Here is a 24,258-nt window from a genome sequence, read left to right on the forward strand (position 1 = left end):
GAAGGCCTTGGGGGAGGAAGTGACTTGGCAACGTCCAGCCTGTTGACAGCATGCTCACCCTGCACGCGTCGCAGGATTGCAATATTCTAGAGCAGGCATGTAAAACTCAAAATATGAACTGGGCCAAATAGTCAGTAGTGTTAGATAGGGCGGGCCGCAAGGAAAAAAATTAAATTATCTTTAATACTTTATTTTAAAGAATGACTAACATAACACTTAATAAAGTATATTGAACATTCATTGAAACTTGATCATTGCTTCTTGCCTGAAAGCTGGCATCTTTTTTCTGCCACCAACTTATCAATATCAGGAGACATCTTTTCAAAGCAGCTACTTTCAGAACACAGCTAAGATGAACGTCTGAAAATTTGGATCTCGTTGGTGACTTGTTTCCTTTCACGAGTGAGAAACGTTTTTCACACTGGTAAGTGCTACCGAACATGGAAATTATTTCACACGCAAATTTGCGGGTTTCTGGAAAACGTACAGGAAAGTACTTGTAAAAGTCAGGGATACCCACTTCGCCGTACTTTTGTTTCAAAGTTGAGTCGCACTGAATTTCAATTACTTCCATCTGCAAATGTGCTGCCACTTTTTCTACGTCAGTCGTAAACAGGGCTGAAAAAAAGGAGATCTTGTCTTCGAAAGAACAAACATCGTGAAACCTTTTCCCGAATTCAGTATTCAAAACCTGATTTTTTTCGGCGTACTTTTTGTACAAAACAGGGTCCTTTGAACTTGATCTGTATTTAGAACAAGTTGGAAAGTGCGTCAAGTCTTCGTTTCTTAACTGTTTTTCCCAAAGCAATAACTTACGCTCGAATGTTTTGACTTCATCATTCATGTTGGTGATTAATTGATCCTTTCCTTACAGTTTAAAATTTAAATCTGACAAGTGTTTCGTTATATCAACAAGAAAGGAAAGATCTTGTAACCACGTTAGTTGCGAAAAAAGGCTGGTGTCTTGTTCTTTCATTTCCAAAAATTGCCATATTTCATCTTTCAAGTTCCAGAATCTTTCAAGAACCATAGAACACGATAGCCAGCGCACTTCTGTGTAGTAGGGCACTCCAGAATATTCGCTTTCTAAATCTGCTAAGAAAGCAGAAAATTGTCGCTGGTTTAAGCCACGGGATCGTATGAAGTTGATAGCTTTTTTCACAGGCTTCATCACACTTTCCATGTTGATTACTTTTGAACACAAGACCTCTTGGTGAATGATGCAATGCACATGATGGAACATCTGTTTATCGCAGGTTTCACAAAATTAGTTTTGCAGTTTTGTCACAAAACCATTGTTTTTTCCCGTCATTGAAGGGGCACCATCCGTAGCTACACAGGATAACTTTGACAGGTAAATCATACTTCCGCAAAAGTTCACGAACAGCAATAAATATATGCTCACCGGTAGTAGTGTCATGCAACGGTACAATGTCCAATAGCTCCTCATCACAAGCACGAAGAAACACAGCTAAGTGAGCTATACCACCGATGTCTGTACTCTCATCACAAGCGATGGAATAAGCAATGAAATTTGACACTTTTGTTTTAATTTGATCACTCAAATCACAGGCCAGTTCGGTTCCTCTTTCAGCAACCGTGTTGCGGGATAGTGAAATGCCTTGAAAAGCTTTTACACTTACAGGATTAACTATTTCAGCAGCTTTTACCAAGCACCGTTTAATAAACTCGCCTTCGGCAAAAGGTTTTGACTGTTTAGCTATCAACTCCGACAATGCGTAGCTTGCGCGTACCGCAGCTTTGCTTTCTTGAGCTACTTTAGTAGGTTTTCGGGCGAAGGCAGCTTGTTCCCCTTTCCCTTCTACCCTCCCCTCATTCTAGATTCCGGAGGGAAAACTGCGCAGGCAGACGACTTAGCCTTGGACTCTGAACAACTGGTAATCACTACATTCGTCAACCACCCCAATAATGCAACACGACCACCTTTTTTCACCTACCGACGGGTATATCCTGTCCAAGAGGAAAACGTGTGAAATTTCACATCGTCTTATATAATAACACAGATATTTTAGCAACTACTACATCTGAAGGCTCTACTATTTAAAAACAGGTAATAGCAAAGGGGCCGCACAAAAATATATCGAGGGCCGCATGCGGCCCGCGGGCCGCGTGTTTGACATGCCTGTTCTAGAGGGTGGGAGGATCTGGTTTCCAAAGGAAACCAGCGCGCTTTGATGCCGCCTGGGGATCCAAAGAACGAGGCAAGTAGGCAGTAAATTAGTGAATGAAAAGTGTAATCTTTAAGCTCATTCCAGAATATTCTACATAATTTCGTCATTTTCCTAAGCAAATGGTGAAAATAGATAGGTAAGGGTATACATGAAAAAATCACTGAAGAAAAGTGGCATTAGCTGTTGAAAACACGAATGCCGCAAGTAACCTGGCATATTTCCAGAGACAATCTCTTCATAATTCTAGAACTTAACTGTGTGTATCTGTGATGGAAGGAAGAGAAACATATATATGTAGGTCACACATCCCACATATTGAAAAGGAAATACACCTCCCCGATAGTGTAGTGGTAATGTCGTCGCCTTATAATCAAGGGGTCCCGGGTTTGATACCCGGTAGAAGCACATAGTGGTTCGAATCCCACTTTAAACTACAGGTCCAGTCTGATTATCCTTCCTGTACATAAAGGGACTTAAAACAACAAATCAATCAACAAAAAAGGGGGTAAAACTATCATATGCGGGAAATCGCTCTAACTCGTTCATTCTCTACTTTTTTACATTCGTACTTACCTATTCTGCATTGCGAAACATTGTTTAACAAGGGATTTTGCTTTTTTTTTAACGAAATTAGTGCCTATTATTATTATTAGTAATTATTGTTCGTTCTCTTCTCGCTTCCTGAACACGCAAAATGGCGGGCAAATCTTGACTAGCGTTGTGTTTCAAACGGCAAAGCAGTGTTTCAACCTTCTTAACAGAAAAATTCCCGCATAGCCCCAAAAACCATTCACGCATAGCCCCAAAAACCATTCGGGATAATATGACCATCGACGAATAGCCCCAAAAACCATCCACGGAAAAGAAAAACATTCCCGCATAGCCCCAAAAACCGTTCTGGATCGTATAACCATCCACGAATAGCCCCAAAAACCATTCACAATAGCCCCACGCTCCATCACGGTAAGGTTAGGTTAGGTTGCTTTAGGTTGGGCAATATAGTGAAAAAACTGTGCGTCTGGAAACACTTGCCTGGGATTACGTCATCAGATGCTCGCAATATCTGGTTCAAGTACATGGATGGAAATGCAAGTAACAGCTTTCGTGCATCGGACGGACATTATTATAGAAAAATACATGATTTAGCGGCCAAATACATTGAAAAATGCGAGAAAACACTTCTACGACCTTCCGAAATTACACAGAAACTCCATTCCGTAAGTACTTTCTCCTGTAAATTTGAAGAAATCCATTTCCCGGCTATGACATTTTTACCAAAAAGGGAATAATTGCAGTTTAATTCTGTACTTTCTTAAAAAAATATTTCTCCTTCCAGTCACAAATATGAGCTGCATAGTGCTAATTTGCAAATAAATGTTGCGTTACAGATTCTTGAACAAACTGGACAATTGTATTAGGACAGAAAAACTTAGTTTTTATACTAAAAGTATAATATTTTGTTTATTATCCAAAATATTATACTTTCAGTATAATACCTAAGTTTTTTTGTCTTAACACAATTGTTCACTTTGTTCAAGAACCTGTAACGCAACGGTGTTAGTTTATATTACAAGCAATTTGTATATTATAGGTCTGCGGACGCACTAGATACTATTATTTCTATCTGCAGTACTTTCTTTGTCAATCAAACTGTTCGACAGTGGTTTTTGTTAAATGAATAATTTTGGTGTTTTGTCTTGATTTCGTTCCTTCTTTTTCTTTTGAGAGTTTTGATTTCTAACATAAAGTCCGATTTCCTCTAGAGGGCGCCACCTATAGGCGACATAAATATCTACTAGTTATATTCCATGTATATAGTGGGATCCACGAGTATTACCATGCAAATTGTCCATCACCATGTTCGTGCCCTTTATTTGACCCAATAAGAGCTTCAAGAATTAAGAGAAGACTCAAAACAAGCTGTTGACAACTTCTGCACCAGCATACATGAAAGTCCATAGCTTAAAAGCACATAGGATGTAAGAGAAAAATTAATGAAGATAGTCATGGAGAATTTGCACAGTAATACTCATAGATCCCACTGTAACACCAGTGACAACTTTTCCTCGCAAAGTTCCAGATGCGTTCTCTGTTTATTTATCTCAAGAGTAGTAACCAATATATATTACGAATAAGAATTACCAATTGCAATAATATGTATAATCCATACGTTTCATTATTTATTTAGCAGGAGTTCGACTATTATTCTCACCACGAAAGATCCTGCTTTCGAGTTCCGGCTTGAGCAAGTAGTGTCATTTCATGAATTTCAGCACATCATCATTTATCCTCATTGTCGCGATGAATCAAAAGTTGCAGAAAGTGATTTACCGGTACAATAGCCAAATTACAAGCAAATTAATCGCTTGACCATACAAATTAATAATCTCATCTCGAATATTTCTAATGCATGTATTTCGAATTTTACAATCCTCTTAATTTAATTGGTTCTGAGATATCGGAGGTTCAATAGATACCGAAATCGTCTAGTTAGGCGTTTCAGATCACTTAAATACATCTTTCTTTCTGTCTAATAATTTCTAAGAAATAAGTAGTTCAAATTGATTTGATCATTGTAACATTGACAAAGGCATACCGTTAACAACACCGAGAAAAACTTAAAGATCCAATGCAAAAACGTTAAAAGAATGTCATTAATATTTTTTTATTTACAAATTAGCACCATAATAAAAACACGCTCAACTTTCGTCATCAAATATTGTGAAGATTAAAACTTGGTACTTAAATATTGAATGCTATCACCTTTTACACAAGCAAGAAACAAGAAGTTGTTGATTTACGAGCTAAGTAATTTCCTACAATTAGAAGGGAAGGGGAAGGCCAGGGAGGATCATGAAAAATCTAAAAAAAAATCAAGTACTACTCCGAACGGTGAAATTGTAGAAATTACAAAGAATGTTCATTTCTGCGATTTACAGGCTGTCAGTTAGAACATGTCCAACAAAATAGCGAGAGAACTTTTTAACAATGAGACATTAGAATTATGTTGACTGCCACAACTAAGGTGTGCGTACGAGATTTGGAAGGAAATATCTCGAATTATGCACACTATTTCCCCATCAACTGATTCTGTTTGCACTTCTGGAACAAAAGGTTTTAATTTCAAGAAATCTCAGACAAATTTAGTGCAGGAAATATCAAGAATTAACCTCTTTTAAATAAGATCGTTTGGAATTTCTTGGCTTTACGACCGCGATAATTCACACCCCGTCATTTTGAATTATTTTATTCTTACAGTACCCTTTGTCATGGATCAGATGTATCATGCATGGCAGTAGATTAAATTGTCTCTGTGTGATATACAGTAAAACTTATCCTAACGGACACATCTAATTACGGACATTTTTTAATTCCTCGACAGAAAAAATATATGAGGTTTAATGGCAATATTACTTCTCAATAACGGACGCAGACACTGAAAACTAACTCCCCAACGCAAATAAAGCTTCTTAATAACGGACAGCCTGAAAGAAAACGGTCGCAATTCCTGGAATTCGACACAACAATGACCAGTATTTCGAACTAGCGCGCATTGTTTCATGTTACACCGAACGTATTTCTTTTTAAAAGTGCAGACAGTAGACAGTATTCTTTGTGGTTATCTTGAGAAGTGTGTGCCATTTCTGCTACGATGTCGCAGAAACGCAAACGACTGACTTTAAAGAAAAAAAGTTGAAGTCATCAACGAGAAAGATAAAGTTAGTGTTCGAGACATGGCCGTGCGGTTTGCTGTTGGAAAAACACATACCAGTTACTTTGTAATGTATGTAGGGTACTTTAGTAGCCTAAATTTAAATTCCCCTTATGTAGTACAGTATTTTGCTCCTTGAATGCAGGAAAAAAACATTATGTTCGAAAAGTACGTATTGTAATATGCTTATCCTATTGTGTAACATCCTACACTTTTTTCTGAATAGCGGACACTTCTTAATAACTGACATTTATTTTTTCCCCCAGTCCTGTCCGTTATAGAGAAGTTTTATTGTATATGTGCATTGTGAAAAAGTACAAGAGGACATACCTGTTTATCAACAAGGTGATAGATGTTTTAAAAATATTCTTGTGCATGCTATGCTGTAATTGGAAATGCTTCCAATACATGGATAACTGAGGAAGTTACGACTGTCAGGTGTTTTTTATATATTTTTTAAAATTAGTGTGTAATCTGAAACCTTTCTTCTTCTTCCAGGGGTCCTCGGTATTCGGTTGATAAAGATCCAGATCCCTCCCCACATCGTGCGAGGCCAAGATGCTAAACTGCAGTGCAATTTCGACTTGGAGGGGGAGCCGCTGTACTCTGTCAAGTGGTATAAGGACGGGAAGGAGTTTTACAGATACGTTCCCAACGATAGCCCACCTGCACAAGTATTTAACCTGCTTGGAGTCACCGTAGATGTAAGTAAAGGAACTCCCTTATTGTTTAATAACTAATTATAGCATACTTAATTCACTTCGCATTCCTAATTATTGCTTTTAAGTAGTAAATAAGAGGAATATTTTCTTATATTACTAGAATAGAAAAGTATTTCTCATGGGCGAGATTCAGTTTTAGGAAACTCGTAATTACTCAGATTTTGTCATTTCATACTTTAGCAATACAGTGCTAATGTGTTGCAATTTCATACCAAAATACGAGCAGCAAAACAAATTACAACATGGCACTAAACGTTTATTAGACTACTTACTCAAATTTATTGTCAGCTATAATGTATTTCACTGCACTACAAAATAAAATTTTTCCAATAAAAAAATCCATAATTCTCTGATGTGTGTGATTCAGCTATTAATTGAAATCGATTGTATGATTATCAGTGAATGAATAAACAATTTTATATATTTTTATATGTATATTTTTATATGTGCAAGAAGCTTTTGACAAGCGTGCATATTTTTATTATAACTTTAGATTTCCTGATTCTTTAATCTCAAACAGTTTGTATGAGTATAGTACCCTTTTTAACTTTTTGCCCAAATTATTAAGTAGTATTTTATTACATATTATCAAAGCAAATTTTGATTTTTCGTAGTGTTTTGCACAAACGTTGCCTTTTTATCCAATGTGAAACGCAGTCAAAAGTGAATGAAATCGAAACTTTAATTGAAATTACTTGTATGTTTTAGTAAACCTTTATGTATTTCATGAAATTAAAACAAACCCTTAATAACACGTGCAAATCAATAAATCTGGCTTCAATATATATTATGAATGGCATTAAATACGAGAAAAATTATTGCGACAAGAAGCTCAATCTACACATATAATACTCGAAATAAACAATTTCTAAATCCTGTGGAGACACAAGTGATTCGGATCCCACTTTAAACTGTAGGTCCAGTCCCGATTAGCCTTACTGTGCATAAAGTGGACTTAAAACAACAAATCAAATCAAATCAAAACAATTTCTAAAACCAGATTTCACCAGAAAAACGCTATTACAGGAAGGATCCGAACAGATGGCAATAAAAATATTCAACGAAATACAGTAGAAACAGAAAATTGCATGACAAGGTTCAAAATCAAACTGAAAAAACTATTATTAAATTAGAAATATTATAGCGTAAGTCATTACTATGATTGTAAATAATATAAATTTGTAATTAATTATATTCCCTGACTTGAATGACTTGAATATGAAGAAATGCATTTACTACCCGGAGTGCTCTATAATGAAGGTTTCGGGGAGAGTCATTGAAGGTGGAAAAGTAGTTTCAAAATGCTTGATTGAACTGTAAAAATCTGAACTATCTTTTTTTATATATATAAAAAAGCTCATTTCTCCCTCATTCGGTCGCTAAATGCCAGTCGGGCAGGACGATCGAACAAAGATCCCGAGCGATTTATCTGCCACCTACACGACAGGTTGTCTCTCACGTGGAAAAGAAATGTCTTTTTTTTTCGTTTAGTCCGTCGCTCGTTCGTTTTTCGCCTTTTTCCGGTTGACAGGAGAGGGAAGAGAAAAGTGAATTTCGACAGGACGGAGTGCACGTCAGGTATTTCTGAAGGTGTACTCGAAGAGTGTCACTTGCCACCGACGCTGGTCGCTGCCAGACTCCCGTAATCATCGAGCGAGGATAGAAATCTCTGTCCTCACAATGAGGGCTGTGACGGCATCTGGCTGCAATGGCCTCTTCTAAGAGGAAAAGTGGCACGCTACATTTTCACTGATCCAGCCAATTCGTTTAATTTTTGCTCAACGCCACGGATACGGATCAGCAGAATTTTAGAATCTGCTCACTTCTATTTCATGCTATGATTTAACGTAGGCACAGAGGTAAGATATTTAAAACTGTAACGTGCCAAAATGAGCTTCTCATACAATGGGCCTCCCAGATGGCGCAGTGGTAGCGTTGCAGCCTTGCAATCAAGGGGCAACGGGTTTAATACCCCGTGGAGGCACATAGTGGTTTGGATCCCACTATAAACTGTAACTCCAGTCCCGATTAGCCTTACTGTGCATAAAGAGGACTTAAAACACAAACTTAATCAGTCATTGAATCAGTCATACCGTGGGCTTAGCCATCAGGAATTCCTTTAATATATTTTTTAAAAAATTAGTAGTTTCTTCGTATCGGTCGTATTTAGGTCTAAGAAGACCAAAAATTAAATTCGAATTTTGTTTTACATCCACATTATGCTCAAATAGCCTATTCGGGACTGAATCTATTGATACAGAAACACCGACCTCAGATATACCCTCATATACTGTATATACCTTTATGTATATACCCTTATCTGTGCTTTGACATTAATTCCCTTTGTAATATAAGGAATATGCAGACATTATATTTTGTTGCAGCATAAGGTGTAAATTGTTTTGTTCACATTTGTGATACGTACGTTGGCCAGTAATTCCGATAACTAGTATATAGTTCTTCCCATAACGGGGCTGTTTCCTTTGGCGTTCTAGTAATTTTGTGGCCTTGATGTGTGTCCTTAGAACTTTGTTTTCATATAACATTATGGGAAGACGTGCAGAGGCCCATTGTTAAATAGTGGGTTTCAATTAAATTGTATTTTGGTTTCAATGCAGAAATAAGTATTTTCTTAAGTCTACTTAATGCTCAGATATTCCAATTGAGGCTTAAGGCTTTTTACTGGGATCCCTGACGCTTTGGAATGTACCTACACCGGGTATCAAACCGAGCACCCTATGATTACAAGGCCGAGGAGAAAGACTGAGAAGATGCTGAGTTTGTGAATGGTTCTCATGAAGCTGAAGATACAAAAAATACATCGTTAATTACCTGAAGCCTGAAGGTATACTTACTGTTCAGTGCAGCCAGAGCTTCTTTAACCAGTAATTACCAGCGAGAAACAGCAATCTTCAGAATACCCCTTAAACTTCGTCGATGAAATTTACTTTACGTGGGGCGAGAACTAGAGAACCACACGTAACATATTTCTCTAGGCAAGGACAAAGCTCTTATGGCGGCGTAGGAGGAGGATAATCCTGGTTTGTACCCCTATTAGGAGGAACTTCCCTCCCGCGCTGAGGAGGGTAAGAAGATCGCGAGCTAAATTCGGGGAAAGACCTCTGAAAGTCCTCCTTCATTTACCTTGAAAAGAGGGTAGGACGATCATCGCCTTAAACAGTCGCTCATACACAAAAGGCAAGTTTAAAATTAAGCTGCCGGCGCGAGAAGGCTTAAAGACGGCGAGAACAAAGCAGGGCATCTCTTAAAGCGCTCTTTGGAAGAGGAGCAAGTCATCGTTTGAGCTAACGGTTTTGCTTATTGTGTCTCCTACACGGGATATTCCGAAAAGAGGAATTTGCAAGGCAAATAAGGTTTCCAACTTCCTCCCCCTCCTTCACAATCTCCTCTTCAATCTACTGGATAAGTCCCCCCTGGACCATATTCCAGCAGTGATTTTCCCTTCTGGAGTTCCCACATCTGCAGAAAGTCCTGCGCAAAAGTCGAATTCGGCAAATGCTGAGATTGCAAATTCTCGTCAAGTCTTTCAAAAAAAAGAAAAGGAAAAAAAAGAGCATTCCGTATCTTAGCATCTTGCATACTTTCCACTTTTCCTTATAGAAAAACGACGGAGCGGCTGGAATGGCTATAAAATCTTGGGATGCTTCCGTTTAGGTGAACGCTGGCAGGCGGACCTACGTCTTCATTTTGTCCAGTCGAGAAAGGAGAGGGAGTTTGCAAAGGTATGCGAGGGCTCGGACGCTTGCTCATTTTGTTGCCGAGGCAGGGCGAATATCTTCTTGGAAATTGAATGAGATGTCCACGTTCAGTTTTTACTTCCTTCCTTTAGAAAATGGTTCTCCGAGGAGTGATCTCTTGGGAATTGGAAGCTTTAGAGTGATTGAAATTCAGAATATCTCTTATTTCAGTTTTCATAAGTTACGAGTGATGAATTGAGACACCTATCAACAGACACTGAATCAGAACTAAAACACTGTAGTAGAGGATTGACAACGACATTGCAAGTGCGATATGTGAAAATTTCCCAGGGGGATAACCAAATGACAACTTCTGAAGCAACAGGTTTACATAATGTACCTTCATTTTGATTATTGTGTGCCGTTCGAACGTGTGTCCGTATAGCGCCTGAGAGCTCTCTGCTTACCGGCATAACTACTCGACTCAATCGTATAGACCTATTTTAATACAAATATTTGACAGTTACAAGTAATCACATACACTTGGCACATATGTTGTTGGAAATGTTTCTCTTGCATTGCCACACATTTTCCACATCTTTTTGAGAACGTTGTGCTAAAAATCTCGTCCTCACACAAGAATCGTTCATGGCCTCTCCGATGGCATCCTGTAACGTCGTCAATTTGTAATCAAGGGGGGTTCGATATCCAGTGGAGGCACTTGCACAGCGGTTCGGCTCCTACTTTAAACAATAGGTCCAAACTCGATTTGCCTATATGTCCATAAAGTGGGCATAAAACAACAATAATTCAAGAATCGTACAAAAAACCATTTGTTCTAAAACGTTGCGGAATTATGACACTAATAACAATTATCAACACTTCTCCGTTTACCACTTACCACCTTAGCAATCTAGACAGTACCGAATACAAATCTTCCTTTAACAAGACACATCCACCCATATGAAAGCAAATACTAACATTCACGGCAGACAGAGATATACGATACGACTTGGATCTGTTGTCTACAACCTGATGATCATAGTTGGCTTTATTCCATTGATCCGCGGTGTTCTTATCGAAGAGCAACTTAACCAAAACTCGGCTTGGAAGGCTTGGAAAGTTTCCAAACGCACAACCGATTTCGCCGGCAAGCAGCGTGATTCCATCCGCTAGACAGGTACGCGTTCGACCGGTACAAACAAATGAAAGCACTGCTTAATCGAGGCTCGGTTGTCACGGTATCTAGTGACATGTAAAACGCAGTTCGATAAAAACTATTTTTTGTTTATTGATTCATTTTATGCACCAACTTGAAAGTGTGAGGTTGTTTATTCTGTGGATAAACTTGTATCCGAGGCAGACGTCGGGAGCTGGGAACGGGTTTTTCTTGAGTGACAGCGGAACTGTCTTTTCGGCTTAGGACATGACATATTTGCACCGACACGGAGATACGAAAAGATTATTTTCGTCGCTACCGGGCTTGAGTCGCGGCAGGCGTTCGAACCCATGTTCACGGATGACCAGGTACACCAGCTGGAGCCCACGCCTGGAAGGATCGAAGACGCCTCGGCGACCGCGTTTCAAGACAATGGACAGAGGTCATTTCCATCCCCTGGGAAACCGAAGCGAAGCCAACTTAGCGTCATTCCCAACGGACAAATTCGAAAGGGACATATAAACAAGAGTACCCCGATTCCAGAGACAGTTTTTACCCGGATTTCACAGAGAGAGCATCTCCGCGCTACACTCTCGCGTGATCATTGCTTTGTGTCCGTGAACTTTGTTTCCTTTCGTACTGTGAGCGACTTGCAGATAGGGAGTTACCAGTGTGCGCCTTATTTTGGTGAAGATTACGCGGTGATTTGTTTTTGCCAAGCGTGGACTACATAATGATGGAGGGCTAGAGAAGATAGAGAAGGGAGCCGTCGCTCCCCCTGACGCCTGCAACGACGCCGAAGCCAGTCAGCCAACGCCAAAGACGACACCAAAACCATACACTGCCCAAAGCCCGAAGGACGTTTCCAGATCGACGTTCCAACCGAAGCTCGTTACCAGAGAGAGAGAGGGAAGGACGATTCGAGAACGACGCCCAAACGAAGCCCGGCACCAGAGAGAGATGATTGCAGGTCGACGTCCAATTGATGCCCGACACCAGAGAGATTCCGAACCGACGCGTGACTACGTACACCCGACGCTAGTGACGAGATGAACGCCCGAAGTTCTGAGGAGGTGCAAGTACTCCATATCGTCGCAATTATTCTTCGTCGCGATCGACCTTGGAGGACAATTTCGCCACAAAGGAACCGTGTGCAAGTCCCGCGTCCAGGAGAGATGAAGGACCACGCCATGTAGCAGAGTCTGGTACAGTATATTTCAGAGGGTCTCATGTCCATGTAAACGTGCGTCGTTAGTATCAGCACCGTACAGTTAACGCCGAAGTCTCACTTATTCGCAAAGTTACTCAGGAAAAACCCAAACCTAATTTCCGCGTCTGATAATTTTTGGCATTATTGTAAAAAAAGGGTTATTTCATGTTCAGATGTTCTAATTTAATTGTCTGCATTCAGCGTTAGAAGCTCCATTTCATTTCTTTAATATTTAGTGTAAATTGTCAAAGTGTGCTCCATTTCTTGTGTAACCGACCGCCCCGTCGCGCCATTTAATTTGTCGATAGTTGACTGATGAGCCCCTTTTAATTGTGGAAAGCGTAGTTGTTTTTATTGCAAGGTCGTGTGCGTGAAATAGTATTATTTGTTGCATAGTGGTTTTTAAGGTAATTTTTGCTCGCGCCGACGATTGATTAGTGTATTCCGGCAGCTGGAGCCAATTAAGTTTTTGCATCATTATGTAATTGAGTAGTTGTTCTCATGGGACGAGAGAGGCTTGTGTGTAATGCCCCCGTCCGGGAAACTTGTATAATGTCGAGCTTGCGACTCGATGCATACGTTCATTCGAACGAAAGATTTAACCACGCCGACCCAATTGTCTTAGTTAACCGCTTTCCGAGGGCTGGCACTTAAGTTAAATTAAAAGAGCACAGGAGCTGGCAGACAAATGCCCTAAATTCACATAAAGGTTTAAAGATAAAACTGAATGATATGTTAGTGAGATCCATGATTTGTATCCATACTTTGCATGTAAAAATACCTCATGTGTGTGAAAGAGAGAAGAGCGAATGTTGTGAGAGCTTGAGGAGGCTTTGTAAACAGTTGTTGATTGCAATATTTTTTTTGTTGTTACAATATATATTCACTTTTTTACCGTTCGTCAGTGTTGTTATTTGACGTTTTTCAGGTACCGGATATTATGCTATTAGTGTTTTATGATTGTTCGAATCTACATCTCAAAGGTAAACCAAACAGTGTAACATTTCAAGGTATTAATCTCCGCCTCGCAATAGTATGACAATAAACGACCGTCTCAGTACCGAACTTGATAACTGGACCGAGAGTCACGACCGGTCTCCCGTACACATAACGACGTTTGGCCCCGTACCGGGGTATGATTGACACGTCATTTCGGGGGCCGTGAGTGTACTCGTTACGAACCTGATGATCATAGTTGGCTTTATTCCATTGATCCGCGGTGTTCTTATCGAAGAGCAACTTAACCAAAACTCTGCTTGGAAGGCTTGGAAAGTTTCCAAACGCACAACCGATTTCGCCGGCAAGCAGCGTGATTCCATCCGCTAGACAGGTACGCGTTCGACCGGTACAAACAAATGAAAGCACTGCTTAATCGAGGCTCGGTGTGGTTGAATTTCAGCTGCCTTCTCAAAATGGCCTCTCTTAAACATATTTCAAGATTATTAGAAGTCGCATTATCCAGCGGCACAATATCCAACTTGAAAACTGAAGCAAAGTAACCTTCAAATGTTCTCTGAGTAATCTCTTTATTGCGCTATAGTGGAGTTCTTGACATTACACCGTTAGACCGATTAAAGAATGATACAGAAATCACGTTCCACCTCAGTCTGTGATTTTTCTACAACAGGAATCGCTCAAAATAATTTCGTTCCCTCTCCACCCCCTCCTTCCTATTTCTCACCGTAACAGTGCCAGTCCTTTCTTCTCCCCCCCATTTTCTTCCTTTCTTCTTCCTGTGGGCTCCGTCGATGAGGTAAGAAAGAAATTGGGAACTCCAGATTCCGATTTCGGCGCCAAAGAAGATCAGTGGCTTCCACTTTGTAAAATGAAGCCATTTTTCGTGACACAGGGCCTCGGCCCCGTTGCTATTAGCGGATTCTGGTCGGGGTTCGACATCGAAAATTTTTAATGGATGAACGGTCCGTAGGGAAGAGGAAGGAGGGATTGGGGTTTTTGCACCGTGCGGGAGAAAGCATTGTTCTCGTAGAAGAGGCTGAAGCGGAAGGTAAGGACTTGCAATTGACCAAAACTCTCGATTCGATTCTTCCTTCTCTTTTTCTCTCTTTCCAGAAATAGATTCTGATAGGCATTTTACGAAGCTGGCATTCACTTTTCTGTTATCACCCATTCTATCTTTCTTTAAAATGGGACAAGAACTCCATTAATTTCCTATAAGCGTATGGAAGCAATATAATTTATTTATTTATTTATTTCCTTCAACAGAGAAATTATCTCATTTTACAGAAGGTAGCCAATAAAAATACAAATAAAAATACAAATACAAAAACAAGAGAAACACATAATATAATACAGTGAGACATAACACAGGTAGAACACATACACAAATATAATGTAATATAAATTACTAAACTATACTATAGAATCATATAACACCCAATTAGCAATTTAGAAGCGCTTCACCCAAAACAATACAGAACAAGACCAAAAAAAACAAGATGTAATTTTTATTCACATGTTGTGATATATTGCTAAGTATAACACTAAATCTTATAATTTATGTTTAAGGATCTATATGAAAAGAGACCACGAACTTAAGACTTTGATAAAACTATGGTGTTTCGTTCATGTCTGGTTGTACAAAATGAAGCTAAATGGATGACTGAAATTTATATACCCCATTAAAACTATCCGGAAGCAATTTTCAAACTTTTGAAACACGGGAGTATTATCCCAAGAACAGGAAGAATCAATGATGCTCCATCTACATTGCATATTTTCTTGCATTTTTGAGGTAATTATGATTCAAGTAAACTTTATGCATAGATAGGTTAATCGTGACTTGATGTATACTTTAAAGTAGGACCCGAACTATTATGTGCTGCAACAGGTATCGGGAGGTAACCAACCCATCAGGAGTCCTTGATTACAAGGCGACTACGTTATCACGGTATGCAAATTTGTATATATGTTACTAGCAGTGATGTGCGTCTACGCGTAAACAACGATAGTCTACACGTAGATTTTTTATACACGTAGATTAGGTAATCTACGTAAACAACATGGCGAATGGTGATAACTTAACAAAGGGCACCGTGGAATTAAAAGAAAATTATACTGCGTATCAGTTGCTTATGTGTGAAGAGAAGTTTTCATATTCTTTCTTCCAAATTCGAACAATTTCTCACCTAGGAAGAAACCTAATATTGAAAATATTCTAGTGTTTTATGGGAAGAAGACCACTCTTGCCTCACGACTGCCATCTGTTGTTGTTTTTTGCATACTATTTATCTTCTTCCATAGTTGATGATAGAAAAGAAGAGAAATTTTGTTGTAAATAGGATTCTTCTCATATCGTTCGAAACCAATATAGTTGAAAATGTCACTTTCCTTTCATGCAAGCCTTGAAAATTAATTTTAATGCACTTTAGATTGTCTACGTAGTCTATGTAAACTACAACCCAATGTCATCTACGCGTAGATTACGTGTAGACAACGCATGTAGACGTAAACTTATAGTCTACGGCACATCACTGGTTACCAGTCAGTAAGCTATTGCCTTGTGGTTGTAAGGACCTTAGAACATTGGTTCTAACATAGCTCATTAAATCATATAAAATATACAAGCTATTTAAAAACACTTAGTATATTTACATCATAAAACCCCAATTCGTACACAAAAAGAGTTATCGAACGAGTAACACAGAAAACGTGACCAAATTTCTATTACCAGGTTCAATTATTGTGCATTTAACCTACCTATAAGTTTCTTGTGAAGACTTTAATACATGTTCCGTGAGGTTGGTCATTTAAAGAATGGTTTCCTTCTTTAATCCACAAGGCTGCATACTTTTCGTCAGGGAAATCTTTGATGACGGCCATTAATGGACACGAATGGTTTTTCAGTTATGTTTGTTACGTAGTTAAGAAATGATATGCTATACGTTTTCGATTTCATTTTCTTTGAGGGAGATAAAAACATATCTTGCAGGGATGGCAATAGTTTTCTTTTGCCGGGGGTAAAATGTTTTGTGCAGGGGGAAATCCCCACCATCCCCTCCGTTAATTGGCACACTAACTACGCAACCCGGCAAACAGCTACATATTTTCTTGCACGTACACACACATATACATACACACACACACACACACATATTATCGTATATGGCCTCTCCGATGGTGCAGTGGTTGCGTCGTTGCCTTGTAATCAAGGGGTCCCGGGTTCGATACCCGGTGGAGGTACATGGAGGTTCGGATCCCACTTTAAACTGTAAGTCCAGACCCAATAAGCCTTGCTGTGCATGAAGTGGACTTAAAACACCAACGCAATCAATCAATCACACACATATTATATATATACACACACACACACATACTATGTATATACACACACACACACACATTTACAGAGACAGAGAGAGAGAGAGAACTTCCACGTACCCTACTGGCCAGAGCTCTCGCCTTTGGTGCGAGTGGTCTCGGGTTGGATGTCCGTTGGGAATCCTTAAATCTCGGTGTCGATGCAGTACGGGTGAGTCTTGGACATAGTGATATGAAAATGGTTTCGAATAAATTTCGCAATCTATTTGCGCTACTGCACGAAAACTCATATGGTCAGTCACAAGTATTGCACCGTTAGGAGGTACCCGGAACGTACTTCATAAATTTAAAAACAAAAAGTTGTAAGCACCACTCGGCGATCACAAGGAATCGAACCCAAGACCTTTAATTACAAGACGTTGGCGTTATCAAATTTGAGACTGAGGAAAAAGATATGTAATTAATTTGAAGATGAACATTTATCATCATCATTTTGATGTGATATAGACCGGGGTTATGACTGATGGATGACTTTAAATCGAGCTGGATATTTTTCGGAACACAGCAAGGTACAGAGCAATAGCAAACAAATACAATTCAATAGCTCGTTATGAAGCCAATATTGGCTTTACACCTTCACTGTCGCTAACGTCACGTTTTTTTTTTTGACCTGCCATTCTTAATGGTCCCCATTTCTCGTCCTGTTATTTCGAATTCAAACATGCGCGGCGTCCCTTTGATCAGGCGCCCAGCCCTATTTCCCAGCCGCTCGTATTTGTCGGAGCGTTTTGTGTGTCCTCACCGGTCGAACACGCGAACGTCAACTCTATATCTTACCAATGGAGGAGGTGGTTTTCCGGGAGCGGTTCCCTCGCCATACAGGTGTCCTTTCGCTGCAATCTTTGACGATTTGTAACCGTCACCCGGTCATTTATTTCCTTCGTCGAAATCTGTGTTAGAGAAAGCCCATTGAAAGAACAACCTGATTGGGAAATGAAGCAGAGGGGACACGCAAAGACAAATGTGAATTATTAGGTGCTATAACTTCAGCCGGAACATCAATCTCAATTGTTTATCCCATTATTTTCTTGAAAGCACACCAAAGTTTGTTGTGTCAGAATGTCACAATTGATAACATTTATCTGTATAAATATTTACAAACGTAAACGCTAGATGGGTGTCTCGAGAATGTATTGAGGATATCAAGTAAGTAGGCCTCGCTATTGTTACGAACTAATATTTAATTATTATTTTATTCCAGTTTCTTACTAGTTATTAATATTAATTTTAGTGTGTACTTGGAGTGAATCTTCTACTGGATAAAACATAGTGAGTTAATATCCAGTCAATTGCTTTTCCTAATTCTCCACATTATATTCCGTCAATATGCTGCAGTGCAGAATTATAATATTTTTAACTGTTGTGCGCACAATTTGTTCAAGATAAGTCTTTCAGGAGGAATCTTCTCACAGAAAAGTAGATTTATTTTTAGTTTTAGAAACTTACGAAGCTATTTATCCTCTTGGCCTTAATGATAAAGCTAGAATACGGAAACGAGTTCTGACGCTGTTCTTGCATATTACACTCAGAGTTATTCCGCTGGTGTACTTAGTAACTTACCTTTATTTATGTTATCGATTATATAAAAAATAAGCTTTCTCACCTTTTTTCTGTTTGTTAGATAACAATGCCAGTTCCATGGGCTTCGACTAGCCCTCTTCTCGTCACGACCATTTCGACATCTATTATCTATTAATGGTCATGATGCGTACCGTTGAAAGGCACTTTGTAATGTTTGTTACAAGCAGGTGACAATGACTATTTACTTCTTTCCCGGCCGAAATAATGAACCCGTATCTAAAGTTTCCAACATGAAATTAGCTCTTGTTATGTCATGTAATGATAGAAATCTTTCGCAGCTTAAAATAATGTTACATCACTGTTCATGCTCATTATTATTTATACTTATTTTAATGCACTTTCAAGGTTTCTACAACTTATTTTCCTAGTTCTTAGTGTGTGTGTGTATATAATATATATATATATATATATATATATATATATATATATATATATATATATATATACACACACACACACACACACACACACACACACATTATCAGTTCAGTAATGAGTGATGCTAACGACCTCTTTCGACAACTTTAATTCTCATTATGAAATCCTTTCAATATTACTGTTGGCTGTTTCTTCGTGCGCTTGCCTTGATGAATACAAAAATATTTCTTCTGTACAGTACGACTTAGAACCAACCGTCTCTGCTGCCCCTCTTTTTAAAAGTTTTATTAAATCTTCTAAATCTCAGTCTGTCAGCTATAATGTCAAGACCAATTACATATTCAAGATCTGTGATAATATATTCAGTATTATTCCCACATTGTTGTACAGTTTTATTTTGTCAAATCTTTTTCCTAAGGTCACATTGAATAAAATATATTTAAATTATAATTTTTGGTAACGGTGCTGCCTTGTAATGAAGCGATTGTAGATTCGGTACCCGGTTTTCCACATTCATAGTGGTTCAGATATAACTTTAAACTGTAGGTCTAGTCCTAGTGGCTACATGAGCATAAAATTAAATTGAAACAAATTTTGAACAAGCATATTTACCTCTCTTAAACCCCGAATAACCTCAATTTTTTTATATATATATATATATATTTTTTTAACCCGTAACTGCTATTGTGAAGTTTGCCGCTATAATGCTATTGTCGGGTCAAATATGACCAGTTAATCTTTGACCGGTGCCAAGAAGATTCGGAGAGCGATCGATATTCAAGGAAAAATGCAACAGCAATTATGTTTTACAATGAAATTATCTGCAGCCACATTTATCGCATCATGTCAACTATCGGCATCTTAAAAACTATCGTAGGCATAACAACATTTTTTTTGCTGGTAGGTCTAGTAGACAATACCTAATATATAGTGGAAGTGATCAAATGTGTGCCCCCATTTTGTTTTTGGCTTATATCAAGGAAACCATGAAGCCAAAATAAACGGTACTAAAGCTTGGAATAGTATGTTATATACTTATTCAGTATGTCTCCTCCCATAGCGAGAAAAAAAAAGCTTCATTGTGAAAATTCAATTTTTTCTAAGAGATGCAATTTTGAAGATTGGAAACAAACGTTCCTTATATTTAGTACAATAAAAAGCAGCAACAGCATAAATTATAGTGATATAAGCTTAAATACGATACATGGAATAAAGTAAAACGTTTTCTGAAATGTTAAACAGACAGTATTACTAACTTGATTCAAGATCATCGTGTCTTTCGTGTAGAATCTATGTATACATGTTATCTTGATTCCACATTCCTAGTTTCACCCCTGTTCCTCTATTCTTTTGGAACCTGTGTCAGAATTCCATGATTAGAATGTGGGCGAAACTCATTCTGTCCTTGTTGCACAACAACACCAGGGACCCATTTTAGGAACGACGGGAGTTCTCACTTTAGAAGCGCTTGGGTTTATTTTTTCACGATAAATATGTATCACGTATTCCCATCCATTACTTACAAATTGCATGCAGAGATAGCTACTATACTTAGGATTAAGTACATAGAAGATTTGGCGCATTTACCTCTCAGATGACCGAAGTACAGCAACTGAACGTGGGAGTAATAAACTTTTCGACTTGCACAAAATCACTCACGAGCTGATTAGAAAACAACAGACGCAGTAATCAACATGGCCGCCAGCGCTGCATGCGACAATAACGTAAACCACCAGCTCCGTATTTCCGCCATGCTAGAGCATCACGAAGAGCGGAAATGCGAGGGGGCCGTTTTAGGAACGGGTTTCCGTATTTGGTACACTTCCTCTATTGATTATTCAGCAACAATCACAAATGTGTCCTTTCAGCCACAAATTACACATTTTTGCAATATAAACTAATATGAATAATATGCTTGTTAAAGAACCTACAAGCAATGTATGTGATTATGTCTGTTGCACAGTAAACGCAGGTGAAGTTCTTTTTTTTTCAGTTCACTGTAGACTTCCTTTTCATTATTGTTGTGGTCCGACACTCTGTTAAATTAATGCTGAATTGACTTGGACATTTGTGTTGTGCACCGTTAAAATTATAATTTGAAAAAATATGTCCGCTGCGAAACGAGGTATTACGGTATGCGCCAAAATATACAGTACTGAAACTCGCGCATCTCGAACACGTGGTTGCATTTGTCGACGGGGCATAGCTCCAGCTGCACGTGTTCGCGGTAGTGAAAAGGAAGTTGTGTTGTGCAGTTGTTGTTGGAAATGGGTCTCTCGACGGAGGAAAAAGTATTCATAGTTGAGCATTACTTCCGCTCATACGGAAGCGGTCGTGAAGGTGAACCGAGTTTGAAAAAGGTGACTGGTCTATATGCAACCCAAATGACAATCGTCCACTCCACATGCCCTAACCTAAGGTTTCCTGACAGTTATGCAACCCAAAAGGCACGATTGTTATTTGGGTTGCATATAGACCAGTCACTATATTGTAACATGTCTTATACTTTTGTTCATCTTTTCATTTCAGTACTGTATAGTTTGGCGCATACGTTACATCTTTTTTTGTGAAAGCTTTACATTTGGTTGTCACTGTGTTCTTAATGAGAGAATTCTTGCACGGGATTAATTAAATATTTCATATTTTGGCACTGAAAAGTAACAACGCCATGAATTCTTACACATGAGAAACATTTGCTTTGTCGTTCTTAAACTAGTCTCTATCTACCTTGGTTGGCATAGAAACAACTCGGAGAAACCTGAAGATTGATTCAACCGAGAAAAGTGCGTTGTTGCACTACAATACAGCGAGAGAGTTCAAAGAACTGGAAAAGGACCATTTCCTTTATTATTCAACATTTTCCTGCATAATACACCTGGGATTTGAAACTTGCAACTGAAATTCCTTTCGCTTTACCCCCTTCCACTTTTCTGCAATGTTCTGCATGTTCCCTTTGGAAAGGCGTTTTTGAAACTGCAGAAGCGGAGACTTATTCCTTTGGTTGCCAGTTTTCCGGATCGTTTCATACGAAGGAAGGTTGGGGGGGGGGGCGTTGTGCTGACACGAGAGGGAGGGGGGCAAGATTTCCTGTCTTCAAGTGAGAGAGCATTACACCTTCAGCGAGAGGCGAGTGTTGAGTAGAATATACCGAGATTTATTCTGTTCCTGTAACCTTCTCTCTCTCTCTATTTCGTGCCTCTCATGTCTCTATCTTTTCGTTTTTCTTTCTATCCACATTTCTGTTTGTTGCTCCTCTTATCTCTTTTCTCCTGCATCTTATCTTTTTCTCTTTCAAGTCTCTCTTTCGGTCGCATCCATTCACTCTCTCCTTTTTGCAAACACATTTACATGCATAATCTCTTTCTCTCTCTTCATTTATCTTCCCTTTCTCGTCTCAGTCTCTTCATTTTGTTAAATCTTTTTTCTCGCTGCTGCTCTATTTATCTTCTTTCTCCTTCTGTGTCTCTCCGTGCTACACCAACTCGCCCCCCCCCCCATCTCTGTTATATTTCTTTTCTCTCATTTTTTCATCTCTTTTTTCTTTCCTTTCTCTATTTTTCTCATATCTGTTTCCTTTCCTCCCTCTTTGTCCATCACTGTTTACGTTCCTTTCTCTATTTTTCTCATCTCTGTTTCCTTTCCTCCCTCTTTGTCCCATCACTGTTTTCTTTCCTTTCAATATTTTTCTCATCCTTCCCTCTCTCTTTATCTCATATCTGTCATCTTTCCTCTCTCCCCTCCTCTCAGCTTGCTTCTTTACTCTCTTCCTTCCTCTCCTTTTTTCCCTACCCTGTTTCTCCCTTTTCCTCTCAACTACTGAAGCACTTTATATATAATATTAAAATATTAATAATTTTCAAAATTTTTCAATAAACAGAGTAGTGTTTTGACCAATCTTGCGAATGTTTATTTGATTATACAATTAGTACAAAATGTTTACTAAACCAGATGGTTTGTTCAGTTTAAATCCTCCCCTGATATATACGTATATACAGGGTTAGCCTGAAAGAAATATACACTTTCAAAGTTTTACAGAAAGAAGAGTTTTAATAATAGAACTGAAATACTTACATGGTTTGAAGAGTACGTCCTGAAGTTTGCGTGGATAAGTTACAAGTGTTTTATGTTTGTCCCTTGTGTAACACGACAGATATCAATGGGATAGTTTAGTTCTCCCCAAACACGTCTCAGCATGCCCATGCCAACAGTCGCAGCAGCTGTTGTGATGCGTTATTTAAGGTCGTCCACACTTGTAAGAAGGGGAGGACCATACCGTGTTCTAAAACGATGCTGTACGATATACTTTGTTTTCGAAAATTCACGCACGCAGAAAACCTTCTCCTCCTGGCTGGCGGTCATACAGCTAGACTTACGTCAAGGGTGCTCACGTGATGCTGACTTCACGAAGACAAACGAAAGAGGATGTCGTAAACTTGAAGAATTTCTCTATGCAACAGTACTAAATGCTTTCTGATCTACGAAACAAATTTCAATTTATAAAACGTTTAAACTGTCTATTTCTTTTAGGCTAATCCTGTAGAATATATATATATATATATATATATATATATATATATATATATATATATATATTGATGCGTTTACTGGTTTGATGAGCATAAACTACGGGGATCGTGGTTGTGAACGCTTAGGGGTCAGATGGTAGAGCAAGGTTACGTTTTATGTTCCCCATACAATCTCACTAACAGATCTCCTCCGGCAGAGAGTGGAAATATTACAAGGGATGTCAACGATGCACATCTTACCTCTCGGCCAAGCGGATGAGTTCGACGGCTCACGGTCTTCTTGCCCGTGGCAGGCAGTGAAGCACAAGCTGGTCTTTGAGAGTTGGCCTTTGAGAAGGCGTCCGAACGACGGCTACAACTTATAAGCCGTGGTACTGACTGAAGCTGGTCAACTCGCAAATGTACGGGTTGCCTTAGGCTAAAGATGCGTCTCTGAATCCCGAGCCGGCTTGAGACCTGATATACCGCAGGAGGTCTACGCCTGGTAGCTGATGGTCTTCTAGAGGTCCTTCTGAATTCTGAGCTGCCGAATTCCAGTGCCTGCCTCTTTTAAGCTGCTGGCAAATACTTCCTAGCTGCAAGCTCAGCTCTTCCGTATTTGCCAGCCGATGACAGGTTTGAACCCGGTAGTAACGAAGAATGCAGTGTCTGCTGACGTCATGTGCTTCAGCTATTTGTGGAATGTTCGTTGTGCAGTGTATTGTCGCTTGGCCGAGTACCGATGTCTGGAGAGAGATTTTAC

The 24,258-nt window shown here is 39.0% G+C and overlaps 1 protein-coding gene across 1 annotated transcript in view; it reads left to right on the forward strand.

The window, feature by feature from the left end:
- The first annotated feature begins 2,195 nt into the window (after positions 1-2,195).
- The window catches only part of LOC145988042 (uncharacterized), a 135,204-nt gene continuing 113,141 nt past the window's right edge, over positions 2,196-24,258 (forward strand). The window contains exons 1-2 of the mRNA XM_083122879.1: positions 2,196-2,226; positions 6,403-6,608. Of these exons, the coding sequence (XP_082979005.1) occupies positions 2,196-2,226; positions 6,403-6,608 (237 nt within the window). The remainder of the gene's footprint in view (positions 2,227-6,402; positions 6,609-24,258) is intronic.

Source organism: Lepisma saccharinum, chromosome 5 (assembly GCF_977018435.1).
Source record: "Lepisma saccharinum chromosome 5, izLepSacc3.1, whole genome shotgun sequence".
In the NCBI taxonomy this organism is placed as follows: domain Eukaryota; kingdom Metazoa; phylum Arthropoda; class Insecta; order Zygentoma; family Lepismatidae; genus Lepisma; species Lepisma saccharinum.